Source organism: Staurois parvus, unplaced genomic scaffold, assembly GCF_062004578.1.
Source record: "Staurois parvus isolate SC_StPar_1 unplaced genomic scaffold, SC_StPar_1.0 ptg000131l, whole genome shotgun sequence".
NCBI lineage: Eukaryota > Metazoa > Chordata > Amphibia > Anura > Ranidae > Staurois > Staurois parvus.
In genome coordinates this window covers 12038361-12054090 of record NW_028317927.1, presented here as the reverse complement: position 1 = coordinate 12054090, position 15730 = coordinate 12038361, and the positions used below count along the sequence as shown (strand labels likewise).

Below are 15730 nucleotides of genomic sequence, written 5' to 3'. Positions count from 1 at the left end.
TGCTTGGTTACAATTAAAACGTGTTTGTTTTTTCTACAGGTTGGTACTAAGAAGTGCCTTTCCTGACGTCCCTGCTGCTTGGACCCGCTTCTAGAGCAGCCTCTGCTTTTTGCCTTGCTTGCTGCCAGCTACACTGCAACGAGAGCAAATCCACCCTTCTCATCTATACCTCCCCTTCCTAATTCTGCTCTTAATCAAGAAAGATCCCTGCATAAGGCACTGTGTTACACCACTGTGGGTATAGTAACAAAAAAACAAACCAAACTAAGGTATCTGCTGTTGGGAAAGCAAAGACAGAGACATGGGGATATAGGGAAATCCAGAGGAAACCTCTATGATTTTTTTCCCTACAGTGCTGCATCGATACATGCCTAACTAATCAATACAGATTGCTCAGCAGAGCCCTATTGAATTGCCAGTTCAGCTGCGTGGAGATTACCTTTCGGCAAACTTTTCTGAGAGCAGTCCGGATAGTGTGTGCCAGCACAGGGGTCGCCACGTATTCATGCTTGCATTTTGGGCTGAATATCAGAACTCTAAATGGGTTACTGAGAGGACAGAGAAGCTCCAGGTCACCTCAATTAAGCAAACTGAATGTTTTTATTATCACAGACCCGCTACTCTGTATTATTTATAAGATAGTAGCTGAAGAGCAGTGAGATATCTGTATGCCTATACAGACAGCACAGTTTTACCATTTCCAAACCACAAGGGAGACAGAAAGGACGGTTGGAGTTTTTGTGTTCTCTGACGACTTCTGAGAAGTTTTTAGCTATCTGTAGAATTTAAGTATGGCTGTTAGCGTTGCACCCATCCGGGACACAAAATGGCTAACGTTGGAAGTGTGTCGGGAGTTCCAAAGAGGGACCTGCTCAAGGCCAGACGCAGAATGTAAATTTGCACACCCATCGAAAAGCTGCCAAGTCGAAAATGGACGAGTAATCGCCTGCTTTGATTCACTGAAAGTGAGTAAACATTCTTACATTTTTGGGATAAACATTTAACAAATACATGCAAGAACAGTATCAGAGCTGCCTGGTATTTGAACACTGCTTTTTCTCACGTGGCTGTTTGCATTGCTAGCTAGCAAAGGCTCCATATGCATGTGGTCTTATGTAGCAAAGAAAACAGAATGTATTTGTACTGATATTATTTAAGTATCATGGTAGCAAAATGTCATTTTAAAAGTAGATTTTGAAATGAGTTAACATTTATAATACTTAGCTACCTTTCTATTTGCAGCAAACTTGCTCTGTATTTCATCATGCTGTTGACATGTGGACTGGTCTGTTACTCAGAATCAAGCTATTGCATTCCCCTTTTTACTAATATGTCATAGATCTTAGTGTTATACTTTATTTTACCAAACAGAAAAATCTGCTGCAGCTGATCCCATTATTTAGATAAGTAGTAGCTTTTAACTATGTGTCGATTGCAGCTTGTGAAGAGTAGGGGGATGTTAAATGTCTTCTGTTTGTAAAACTTCATATTCTGGATCTTATCTTTGAGTTTGAGAGAAGTAGCATTTTCAGTTACCGCCTTAAATAAAGTTTGTGGTTTCTTAATCATGGCTTGGTTGCAGTATGCCAGCAGATCTGATGACAAACTGTGCGTATTTTAAAGCTATCTATTCTTAAGCATATTATGAACACAAGATGGATGTTTGAGGCCTTCTATGCCATCAATGGGCCTGTACATGGTTGGCCATCAGCTTCAGAGGTGGAGAAGTACCCATTCACAATCATTCAAGGTTTCAAGGATGCATGTGTTTAGCTCTAAACTCTCTATTCTAGAATGATATATGTCAGATTCAGCTGGTATTATTGATATCATTTTTTTTAATTGGGCCATCATCAGAATTAAAGGAAAAAGTCTCAGGTGTCCTAATATGCCTGCATATGGACAGTTTCAGATTGGATCCTTGTTTTCCAATATGGGCAATTGAAAAGCTACAAATGTCTACTGACAGACCAATTTGCTAGGAAAAAATCTGCCCCAGCCCCAATTAGAATGACAGAATGCTGTCTTGCTACCCAGCCCTAGCTAAAATGTATCTTTTTACAGAGGGGAGAAGGGTTAAGATGGCCACACATGGTTCAAAATCTGGCTGGTTCCGCAGTGACCAGTCCAGTTTCAATCCATGTGTGGCCACTGTGGTTAAACAGAAGTTGATCTACTCATCAACGTCTGTTCAGCCGCCCTGTTGGTATTTTCGAGCTCGATCAACACTGCAGGCAATAGGCTGCAGCACTGATCTGTGTATTTTGATGGCGGGTGGAATCTCAGAATGACACAGGGAGGAACATTCCCCAATCCACATCGAATGTATGGATGGGGGAATTGGGTCAGTTTTTTTTTTTTTCATTCAACCCACTGGTTAAATGAAAATAAAACGGACTCATGTATAGCCAGCTTTGAGCATCCTTCAGTTTTTTTTGCTGTCTGCGTCTGCATTTGGGAAATGTAACCTTGCTTCCTATGTTAGGGTAAGACATGTACAGGAAGTAATAGAATAACTCTGGTGGAGACAAAGACAGCAGTCAAACAACATTGTTTTGTAGAAGAGGGAGGGGTTAGAACATCTGTCAGGCTTGTAAAACTCTCTGTGTTTGCTCTTCCTGTCCTGATGACACCTGTTTCCTTTTATTTCTTGGAACAGGAAATGAGGTGAAATCTCAGATACAAACAACATTTTATATATATATATATATATATATATATATATATATATATATATATATATATATTTATATTTATTATTTGTGTGTGTATATATACATATATATATATATATATATATATATATATATATATATATAAAAATATTTATTAGTTGGGCTGGCTCTAAACCCCAAGTCCTTCACCACCAACAGATACAAGTGTATTCTTTGTATGTTACCCAGAAGTATTTGTAATACTGCCTTGGGCAGCAGGGTTTAAAAACACGTGACACCTTTTCCTTGTTTTTACTTATTTTTACTCTCTCCTCTGTCTCTCTCCTCTGTCCACCTCTGAACATTTATGGCTAGGTCAGTGTGAAGTCTTCACAAACCTCTGTGTGTGTGTGTGTATATATATATATATATATATATATAATGCCAAAAATCACAGTTTCTGTAAATCTATGTCTACATGCATAATGCTGTTTTCTTGTTTTTTAAAAAAAATAATATATATATATATATATATATACAGTGTGTGTATATATATATATATATATATATATATTAAAAAAAACCAAGAAAACAGCATAATACATGTAGACATAGATTTATAGAAACTGTGATTTTTGACATTATGAGGCTGATTTACTAAAGCAGTTGAAAATCTTCACACAATAAATTGGTTGATAATTCACTTTAATTATCCAATCCTGTGAAAAGCAAATTCCCTTACACTTATTCTATGTGCATGTTTGGATAAATTAACTGAATAGTCACAGTTTATTGTGTGAGAATTCTTATCTCCTTCGTAAATCTGCCCATACAGCAAGGTTCTAAAAAGTGTGTTGAGGTTAAAGTAGACTCACCTCTGGTAGTTGGTGGTGTTCTTCTATGGGACCGGAAGTCTTCCTATGTTCAGAAAAAGTCAAGCATCTTCTGCCACAACATCTTAATCACAATTATCTTACTGCTGAAAAAGTTCTTGAAACGTCATAGTATTTTTGTAGGAATTCTAGTAATAGCTCTTTTAAATAAAACAATGTGCAACCAATTCTTTCTGGGCCTTTAAATGTTCTGAAAATCCTTCTGCACACTTATTTAGCACTGCAAGGTTGTTATTTATTATGATCCAGACCTGGACATCTGTTTTAACAATTTAGGAGAGTTATTAAAATCTGTAATACTGTTTCTATATTCATGACAGATGTAATAATAAAGTGAGAAAATCTGTAATTTAGCAATTAACAATTGTAGATCTAGAGGCCAGGGTTAACTAATTATACATTCTGCTTGCATACACCAATTTTTTTTCTACTTAATGTGACTTTTTCATATTAATGGCATCTTGTCTCTACCAAAGGTGTATTGTGCCTGTATGGTAATGCTCTTGGCACATATCCATCCTTTAACTGGGTTAAACCTGACCTTTTAGTCATTACTTCAGTTAGTATTTTTTAGATTGTATTAGGTTCCATGGAGTCCTATCTAGGATCCTCCTGGGTTTATTATCTACAACATAGTAAATAAACAAATTGCTTACAAATAAACACAGAATGAGGTTTTAAGCGTTCCTATATAAGGCCAGTAAATCTAAAATATACATTTTGGCAATTACAAAAATATTACCAACATTAAAGGCCTGGATTCATGGGTACTTCAATCCACCTAGCTCTCAGCTTTGAAATTCCTGCCACTGAGCCCTCATTAATGCCTTCCTGCAGAGTGCAATGAAGTGAACACTTTGCTGAGTACTATGTGTACTGAGCTATGCACCTCAATGCACTCTTCATGCCCTGGAAGTCATGGAAGTGATTTTATCTCGATATCCATGTGTAATTATATATATATATATATATATATATATATATATATAGCTTCATTCTTCTTGCAAGTATTGCAATTGAATCCCTCTGCACAGAGTGTTCTTCAATAGCACATAAAATGTCTATTATAAAACAAACACATATTTAAAGTGAGCCTGTGCTTTGCCCAAGTAGGACAGAGCAACATATACCTTTAATCCAGCCTTTTCCAGCAGGAAATACCCACCTGAATAGTGCAAAGGAGAAAAGAAAGGTGACCATGTGTTGCTGTGGACCTGAGTGTTATAACAATCCTTTTGATTTGCCCTACAAAGGGGAAAACAGCTTTACTTTAAAGTTCTAAATTTCAAGGCATTGATATTTCATTATTATGTATATGATGTATATATACGGTTAAATAAAATTTGAAGTGGGAACATCCTAGGCAGTCACTGGCACCACACAGCAGGCACTTCCAGGTATTTGGACATCACCCTCAGTTTTCATTTCTGTGCACTTAACAAACTGTAGAATGTGCAAAACATTTGGTAAAAGCAAAGGAACTTGTAGTGTACCCAGTTAGCATTTTTGTAGCCCTTTATGCATGACACAATGTATGGAGCACAACAGACATTTAACCACTTAATACTGCAGCTGGTTCTTCAATTTAGGCCTGAGCATTTATCTTTATATCAATATATATATTTTTCTTTATTAGAGATATGTCTACTAGTTGCTAGCGATAGTTTGACTTATGTGTCTTACTATTACATCATCACAGCAAGGGTAGCTTCAAAAATGAATATAAAGTTATAGAGGCGTGAGGGGGAGATGCAAACCACGTTGACCAGGAAGCCTGGTCTTGGTCAGATTTGTTTTTTTTGGTCCCATGTGAAGCATAGATGACAGCTACAACAATAACTTTATGATCACTAACAGGTAAAGTGAATAGCATTGATTACCTCATTACAATGGCATCTGAAAGCCAGTGGGATATATTAGGCAGCAAATGAACATTTTGTCCATGAAGTCATCTTGAAAGTAGAAATAATGAGCATCACAGCTTGTTGCGTATGGGACTGTGTAGCCGAAGACTGGTCAGGGTGCCCATGCTCACTTGTTTCTACAGCCAAAACTGCCTACAATGGGCACATGAGCATCAGAACTGAACTATGGAGCAATGAAAGAAGGTCTGATGAATCATATTTTCTTGTACGTTGTACATCATGTTGATGGCTGGGTACATGTGTGTCGGTCAACAAGGGAATAGATGGCACCAGGATGCAGTATAGGAAGAAGACAAGCTGGAGGAGGTAGTGTGATGCTTTAGGCAATGCTCTGCTGGGATAAACGAGTTTGAGGTGTTGACTTGGCTTCACCTCGGAACTTACAGGAGCCAAAGGATCTACTACTGGCGGTTTGGTGCCAGAGGCTAATGCATACCTCCAGAGGTCTAGTGAAGTCCATGCCTCTATGGGTCTGGGATGTTTTAGCAGCAAAAGGGCGACCTACTCAAAATTATGTCGGTGGTCATTTAATTATGGCTGATCGGTGTATATAAAATAAATGCTACTTAGAGGGGTTTTTTTAGGTCAAGTTCAGAAAGATGATTAGGGCATAGTATAGATTAATATGTATAATAATAAATGATAGCTGGTCAGAAATGGCTTTCAGTGGCTAACAATGAGAAGAATAATGGGTTTCTTACTAACTGGTTGATAAGGGCTACTTGACACCATTGCCATTTGCACTTTTGTATAGTTATCCCCCCTAAAGTTTTCAAACTGAACAGTCCCATAGGGAGAGTGAAAAAAATACCATTTAGTCTTCTGATGAGGCAGTCTATGACTGGTAAGCATAACAAATGACCTCCCCATAGGAATGAATGGGATTTTCTCTGTGCATGCTCAAAGACAATAAAACCCCAGTTCAGGGACCAACTAGAGAGTTTATATTGGTGGTTGTGCAACTTCCTGTGGGCCACACAACAGGAGAGCCGACAAGTGACAATAGACCAATAGGGGAGGTAGTGGGGGGAATGCTGAAGTCAGCTAACCTAAATAATAATATATAAGAATAATACAGAAAAGTGCAAGTGTCGGGTACTAATGAAGCTACATGAGTGGTGTTTTCATATACTTTATTGATTCAAAAAGATCTAGTTTGTTCAGGATCAGCTACAGTGCATTATAGTTAAAAGCAAGCGTGAACCCCAGATAAAAAAGCCACCAGCCTGGGAATACTGCATATATCTATGTACCAGATTATGAAAAGATTAAATTAACTAAATGAACCATTCAAGTGACTGTAGTCAAATTAGGAAAATGATGGAATAAGACAGGTTTTGTGCAGTATTGCTGTATGTATGATTATTTAATATGTGATTTTATTTTTTTATATATATATATATATATATATATATTACATGTTTTGTTTCAAATGCTGCTTTATGAATTGACATACCTCCATAGACCCAGTTTGCTGATTTGGCATCATCCACAGGTTGCTTATCTCTTTAAGAAGACACAGAAGTTGAATCCAAGGCATTTTTACTTCAGAAAAGTGCAGTACAGGGGATGTTTTTCAGCCTTATAAAGTGTGAAAAGAAGTTGACTCTTAGGCTTGGTTCACATCTGTGCAGGCGGTGCCACTGCGGGACCCGTACAAATACCTGCAGCCGCACCACCCACACAGAGGAATGCGGGACCCGCAGGCGGGTGCCATTAATTCCAATAGCACGCCACCCGCACTGGAAATTGGTTCCCGTGCAGGCTACGATTTCTCAAGTAGTGCAGGGACTTCTTCCCTTTGAGTCTCGGAGCACGGGAGTCCATTCAAATGAATGGGCTCTCGTATCCACACAAATCGCAGCCTGCACGGCCGCACATATGTGAACCAGGATTTAGGTCCTGTTTCTCCGAGGATTAACTCTGGCTGACGGAACATGGAATAAACAGGTACGGTCTAGCTCAGGGGTGGGCAAACTTTTTGACTTGAGGGCCGCAATGGGTTCATATATTGGACCCGGGGGCCGGACCAAGAGTAGATGAATGATGTGTATGTGTCATCCATAGTAAGTATAGTAATATTCCCCCATAGTAAGCATAGTAATTCATCCCCCATAGTAATTCATCCCCCATAGTAATGCATCCCCCATATAGTAATTCATCCCCCATATAGTAATTCATCCCCCATAGTAATTCATCCCCCATATAGTAATTTATCCCCCATAGTAATTCATCCCCCATAGTAATTCATCCCCCATATAGTAATTCATCCCCCATATAGTAATTCATCCCCCATAGTAATTCATCCCCCATAGTAATTCATCCCCCATATAGTAATTCATCCCCCATAGTAATTCATCCCCCATATAGTAATTCATCCCCCATATAGTAATTCATCCCCCATAGTAATTCATCCCCCATATAGTAATTCATCCCCCCTATAGTAATTAATCCCCCATAGTAATTCATCCCCCATATAGTAATTCATCCCCCATAGTAATTCATCCCCCCTATAGTAATTCATCCCCCCTATAGTAATTCATCCCCCATATAGTAATTCATCCCCCATAGTAATTCATCCCCCATAGTAATTCATCCCCCATAGTAATTCATCCCCCATATAGTAATTCATCCCCCATAGTAATGCATCCCCCATATAGTAATTCATCCCCCATATAGTAATTCATCCCCCATATAGTAATTCATCCTCCATAGTAATTCATCCCCCATATAGTAATTCATCCCCCCTATAGTAATTCATCCCCCATATAGTAATTCATCCCCCATATAGTAATTCATCCCCCATAGTAATTCATCCCCCCATAGTAATTCATCCCCTATATTAATTCATCCCCCATAGTACTATTCCCCCCAAGTAGTAAGCCAAGTCCCCCCTGTGTCAATTCACTTAGCTTTGCTCCGCGCGTTCCTCTCGCCGTGTTCCCGCGCCGTTCCGGTCTTCAGGGCGGACTGTGAGAGGAGCCTAGCTCCCCTCGCGTTCGTCACGCTGCCCCGCCTACACACATCCTGACAGCCAATGTATCACGCTCCGCGGGCCAGATTAAAAGGTCCGCCGGGCCGTATACGGCCCGCGGGCCGTAGTTTGCCCATTGCTGGTCTAGCTAGTACTGAACTAACACTAAACAGTGGGGGTAGACAGAGGGAGATACCAAATCAAAAACGTAAACAAATTGTAATGACATTAAAACACCACTAGTTGTCATCACACTTAAAAAAAAAATAGTACATATACATGAGACAGAACTAACACATTATATAAATTCATACACACATCTATAGGCAAAGCGTTTGCAGCTATGCAGATAATGTTCCTACCTGAATCTGGTGACATCCTCTCCCCTTTATTACAATAATACAATAAAACACAGATTGCAAAAGAATAACCAAATTCAAAAGCAACATCTAGTTGAAAAGGGAAAAAATAGTTAAATACAAAGTTGAACAAATACTATCACAACTGCAAATCAAAACATAAACATTTCAGCATAGATAAAAATAATCCTTACTGATTTCCTATCTCAACAACTTAAAGCTGTATTATATCCAAAAGCAAACATTTATTATATTGCAGCTTTCCAATTCTCAGATGTGATGGTTGCATTAGTTTTTCTTTTTTAGGCTTTCTTTCTTCAATTTTCATCTGGTGATCCATGCAGTAAGTCTGTGATTTTTCAAAAGAACAAGCTCTCCAGAAGAATGTATCAGTTACAGACACAAAGCAAACCATTTAGCACTGGCAAGGGTGTTAGAATGATCAGCTTTTATTTATTTATGTAAAATTGTTATCCCAAAGTGGAACAAAAGGTTTGCTGTAAATGATTATAAAGTTTGAGGTGGAGGTTGGTTTCAACGTGTTAGTGTATTTAAATCTGCTAGTACATCTAACACTCCCCTCCCCCAGACTGTCACTGCCACTGTCCAAAGGTGTCTTTGTTGATCACTTCATCCAGAGTGGGGGCACTCTAATACAGGAGGGATGTTACTGGCCAGATCACCAGGTGAAAGCAGAGGAAATAAAAAACCTAAAAAAAGAAAACTAATGCAGACACCACATCTATAATGATTGGTAAGCCACAATATCTTACAATTTTGGTTTGGGTTTATTACCACTTTAAAAAGGATTTCAATGCTTTCCTTCTAAATGAGGTCAGATCTATGTTGGGGTCCAGCACAATGATGTAGTAGAGATTTCCTTCTCAATGCTTTAGAAGGAAATAAAGAGCAGAGTTTGTATATGTCTTCAATGAGTACAGAAATGCATGCAGTGCAGGAGTTAGGCTTCTGTAAGGGCACACCATAGAAACATTCATTTTTTTCCCTTTCATTTTCTTCAATTTAAATAGGGACATGTGTGTTCCAGTGCATTTTTAGTGCATTTTGGTGCATTTTTGATGCGTTTTACCGCATTCCAGTGCAGTTCAGTGCAGGAAAAATGCAGCATGTTCTACTTTTTTTCTGCAACCAGAATGCACTGGAACTGCACGTACCGATGTGAACTATGACATTGACAACCATATACCCTACTTTCTGTGCGTTTTGGATGCAGAAAAAAGCACCCTGAAACGCATGTAGAGTGAACTGGCCCTTACACATGTGATGAGGGAGAGGTAAAAATGGGTGGTTCATCTGTGTTTTTACCGCCCACCTACAAGTGGACAAGGTGTGGCTCAGGTGAGTACACATTCCCACAGCCATTATGCTTGCTATCGCGGGTGCTGCAATTTTAACCCAACATGCTGAGTCTGACAGTTGGCACCTTTCTGTAGATCTAGTAGCTGAATTCATTTTTTTTTCACACTTTTTTCGTCTTTATTTTTACCTGGTGAATCTGATAGGAATAAACTTTCTGTCCTAGGATGACAACCATACCTTATCTAGGAGAAGCAGCATTGTCCCCTAGAAAGGGAGTAGGTTAAGGCTATAGAATACCCCCCTTCATAACAGGGGGGGGGTGTTTTGTAGTCAATGGAGACAGCTGGTAACTGATAAACCGGAATAAAGCACGGGAACTGATCAGCTATTTTTTTATACTTAATGAACAGATATAATAAAAGGGTTTCCACACTAAGCCTGTGTTCACATATATGCGGTGTGGTATATCCCATGTGATTTACACAGGAACCGCACCGCATTCCTGTGCAAATCACATGCAATTTGTATGCGGTGCGATTGCAGCCATGCATTTTGTATGGCTCTAATCGCACTGCACCCACATCAAAAAGTTGCAGGACCCTTTTTTTGGTCCGCACTAGAATCGGATCACTTGGGTATTCACACCTATGCAATCCGATTCTGCACATCGCACCACATTTTGTGGACCGCTTTAGGGGTGTTGTTAACTTAGCATATACACCCGCAGCGGTTCGCATGAACGGGGTGCGATTCTGATGCGGTGCGGAATTCGAACAGAAAACGCTGCAAATTCCGCACTGCATCAGTGTGAACCAGGGCTAAATGCATCTGTTCAGAAGAACAAATAAGTGACATCTATTGTTAGAGTTTACAAACACTTCAAGTTCCATGCTGGTAGTAGACTGCTAAGAAACAAAATGGCTTTGGTTCCAGGAAGCCGTTTTAAAGACAAAAAGGGAACACTGCAAGATGACAGCTGAAACATACCACAAAAAGGTACAGTTCTTGCTGTGCAAGTGCCTTTATTAAAGCACAGAAAGTCTCTGAGGTGGCTACACTTAAATAGATTGATATATGGATATATATATAAAATATTTTTAGTCACCCCCTGACAAGGCACTGGTGAACTCGGTTACTTTCCCCCAGTTAAAGTACACACAGCCAGGCACACAGTGTTTTCTCCACAATATCTCTGGCCTAAGTCTCAGACTATTTATGGGTGTACTGCGCAACTACTGGGCACACCTTCCCAGGGATTGGCTGCATTCCTCTACAATACAGGCAAAAGTAATCAGAGCAGCAGCCTATGAGGCACTGAGCAGCCCTAAACAATCAACCCCTAATCCACTGATTACAGAAGAGCTAAACTAAATGTACTTACCAAACTGTACTAACTAGTAGGGTGCTACACCTATTTATCAAATATTTTGTGACAGGCCGATTCACGTATAGGACACATGGATTGTCCTTTACATAGTTGCCGATATCCCATAAACGTTTCCAAGGCCATCATTTTTGGCTGTGTCCAGTAAGCCATTGCATGTGGAGAATGTGCTTTAATTACAGAGGCATTCATTTACAATATAACCTATTGTATACTTTCATTTTAACCACTTGCCCTCCAGAGGATTTACCCCCTTTCCTGGCCAGGCCATTTTTTGTGTTACTGCACTGCGTTATTTAGCTAACAATTGTGTGGTCATGCAATGCTGCACCCAAATAAAATTTATTTCCTTTTTTCCCCACAAATAGAGCTTTATTTTGGTGGTATTTAATCACCTGTGCGGGTTTTATTTTTTGCGCTATAAATAAAAGAAGACCAACAATTTGGAAAAAAAAACAATATTTTTGACATTTTGCAATTAAACACGTCCAGTAAAAAAAAAAAAAAAAATCAAATTTCATAATAAATTTAGGCCAAAATGTATTCTGCTACGTCTTTGCTAAAAAAAAAAATCACAATACAAGTAAATTAATTGGTTTATGTGAAAGTTATAGCGCCTGCAAATTGAATTTTTGTTTATACTAGTAATGGCTGCGATCAGCGACTTATAGCGGGACTGAAGGACTGCGGTGGGCATTCTGACACTGCGGGGAACTGACTAACTGCCACTGACATCCCAATGACACTAATACAGTGATCAGTGCTAATAAAAAGCAGTGACACTGTACTAAAGACACTGGGCAGTAAGGGGTTAACATCTGGGGCAATCAAAGGGTTAATTGTGTGCTGTTTTACATCATGTGCTATGTGTGTTTTACCAGGGAAAAGTGTATTTCTCTGCTGTGCAGCTTAGCATTGCATGCCATTATTAAGCTTGTGATCTACCAGAACTCCCAGATCCTTCTCCACCATTGATTCCCCCAGTTGTCCCCCCCCTAGTATGTATGATACATGCATATTCTTAGCCCCCAAGTGCATAACCTTACATTTATCAACATTAAACCTCATTTGCCACATAGTTGCCCAAATTAAAATTACAACATAGAGTATGGAGTGCAGGGGTCAGGAGTAAAATGTACAATATAGCATATGCACCCCTGGTGTCAGGAGTATTACATACAACATAGTATATATAGTGCAGGGGTCAGAAATATAATGTACAACATAAAGTAAACAGTGCAGGAGTATAGCATACAACATAGCATATACATTGCAGGGGTATAACATAGCATATACAGTGCAGGGGTATAACATAGCGTATACAGTTCAGGGGTATAACATAGCATAGACAGTGCAGGGGTATAACACAGAGTATACAGTGCAGGGGTATAACATAGCGTATACAGTGCAGGGGTATAACAGCCTATACAATACAGATGTATAACATAGCGTATACAGTTCAGGGGTATAACATAGCATAGACAGTGCAGGGGTATAACATAGCGTATACAGTGCAGGGGTATAACATAGCGTATACAGTTCAGGGTAATAACAGCATATACAGTGCAGGGGTATAACATAGCGTATAGAGTGCAGGGGTATAACATAGCGTATACAGTGCAGGGGTATAACATAGCGTATACGGTGCAGGGGTATACCATAGAGTATACAGTACAGGGATATAACATAGCGTATACAGTGCAGGGGTATAATATAGCGTATAGAGTGCAGGGGTATAACATAGCGTATACAGTGCAGGGGTATAACATAGCGTATACAGTTCAGGGGTATAACATAGCGTATACGGTGCAGGGGTATACCATAGAGTATACAGTACAGGGATATAACATAGCGTATACAGTGCAGGGGTATAGCATAGCGTATACGGTGCAGGGGTATACCATAGAGTATACAGTGCAGGGGTATAACATAGCGTATACAGTTCAGGGGTATAACAGCCTATACAGTGCAGGGGTATAACATAGCGTATACAGTGCAGGGGTATAACATAGAGTATACAGTGCAGGGGTATAACATAGCGTATACAGTTCAGGGTAATAACAGCATATACAGTGCAGGGGTATAACATAGCGTATAGAGTGCAGGGGTATAACATAGCGTATACAGTGCAGGGGTATAACATAGCGTATACAGTTCAGGGGTATAACATAGCGTATACGGTGCAGGGGTATACCATAGAGTATACAGTACAGGGATATAACATAGCGTATACAGTGCAGGGGTATAGCATAGCGTATACGGTGCAGGGGTATACCATAGAGTATACAGTGCAGGGGTATAACATAGCGTATACGGTGCAGGGGTATACCATAGAGTATACAGTGCAGGGGTATAACACAGAGTATACAGTGCAGGGGTATAACAGCGTATACAGTTCAGGGGTATAACAGCATATACAGTGCAGGGGTATAACATAGCGTATACGGTGCAGGGGTATAACACAGAGTATACAGTTCAGGGGTATAACAGCATATACAGTGCAGGGGTATAACATAGTGTATACAGTTCAGGGGTATAACATAGCGTATACGGTGCAGGGGTATAACATAAAGTATACAGTGCAGGGGTATAACATAGCGTATACAGTGCAGGGGTATAACATAGCATAGACAGTGCAGGGGTATAACATAGCGTATACGGTGCAGGGGTATAACATAGAGTATACAGTGCAGGGGTATAACACAGAGTATACAGTGCAGGGGTATAACATAGCGTATACAGTGCAAGGGTATAACACAGAGTATACAGTGCAGGGGTATAACATAGAGTATACAGTTCAGGGGTATAACAGCCTATACAGTGCAGGGGTATAACATAGCGTATACAGTGCAGGGGTATAACATAGCGTATATAGTGAAGGGGCATAACATAGAGTATACAGTGCAGGGGTATAACATAGCGTATACAGTGCAGGGGTATAACATAGCGTATACAGTGCAGGGGTATAGCATAGAGTATACAGTGCAGGGGTATAACATAGCGTATACAGTGCAGGGGTATAACATAGCGTATACAGTGCAGGGGTATAGCATAGAGTATACAGTGCAGGGGTATAACATAGCATATACAGTGCAGGGGTATAACATAGAGAATACAGTGCAGGGGTATAGCATTGAGTATACAGTGCAGGGGTATAACATTGAGTATACAGTGCAGGGGTATAGCATTGAGTATACAGTGCAGGGGTATAACACAGAGTATACAGTGCAGGGGTATAACACAGAGTATACAGTGCAGGGGTATAACATTGAGTATACAGTGCAGGGGTATAACACAGCGTATACAGTGCAGGGGTATAACACAGCGTATACAGTGCAGGGGTATAACATAGAGTATACAGTCAGGGGTATAACATAGCGTATACAGTGCAGGGGTATAACATAGAGTATACAGTGCAGGGGTATAACACAGAGTATACAGTGCAGGGGTATAACACAGTGTGTACAGTGCAGGGGTATAACACAGAGTATACAGTGTAGGGGTATAACATAGAGTATACAGTGCAGGGGTATAACATAGCATATACAGTGCAGGGGTATAACATAGGATATACAGTGCAGGGGTATAACATAGAGTATACAGTGCAGGGGTATAACATAGCGTATACAGTGCAGGGGTATAACATAGCGTATACAGTGCAGGGGTATAACATAGAGTATACATTGCAGGGGTATAGCATTGAGTATACAGTGCAAGGGTATAACATAGCGTATACAGTGCAGGGGTATAACATAGAGTATACAGTGCAGGGGTATAGCAATGAGTATACAGTGGAAGGGTATAACATAGCGTATACAGTGCAGGGGTATAACATAGCGTATACAGTGCAGGGGTATAACATAGCGTATACAGTGCAGGGGTATAACATAGAGTATACAGTGCAGGGGTATAACATAGCGTATACAGTGCAGGGGTATAGCAATGAGTATACAGTGGAAGGGTATAACATAGCGTATACAGTGCAGGGGTATAACATAGCGTATACAGTGCAGGGGTATAACATAGCGTATACAGTGCAGGGGTATAACATAGAGTATACAGTGCAGGGGTATAACATAGCGTATACAGTGCAGGGGTATAACATAGAGTATACAGTGCAGGGGTATAACATAGCGTATACAGTGCAGGGGTATAACATAGCGTATACAGTGCAGGGGTATAACATAGAGTATACAGTGCAGGGGTATAACATAGCGTATA

The 15730-nt window shown here is 39.9% G+C and overlaps 1 protein-coding gene across 19 annotated transcripts in view; it reads left to right on the top strand.

The window, feature by feature from the left end:
- Positions 1–15730, top strand: part of MBNL1 (muscleblind like splicing regulator 1) — a 262308-nt gene that overhangs the window by 71382 nt on the left and 175196 nt on the right. For 17 of the 19 annotated variants that reach the window (XM_089672620.1, XM_089672619.1, XM_089672613.1 and 14 more), the window contains exon 2: positions 40–965. The exons of the other annotated variants lie outside the window; for them this stretch is intronic. In XM_089672620.1, coding sequence (XP_089528746.1) covers positions 792–965 — 174 coding nt within the window. In that variant the 5' untranslated portion in view covers positions 40–791. The remainder of the gene's footprint in view (positions 1–39; positions 966–15730) is intronic. 19 annotated transcript variants of the gene reach the window in all.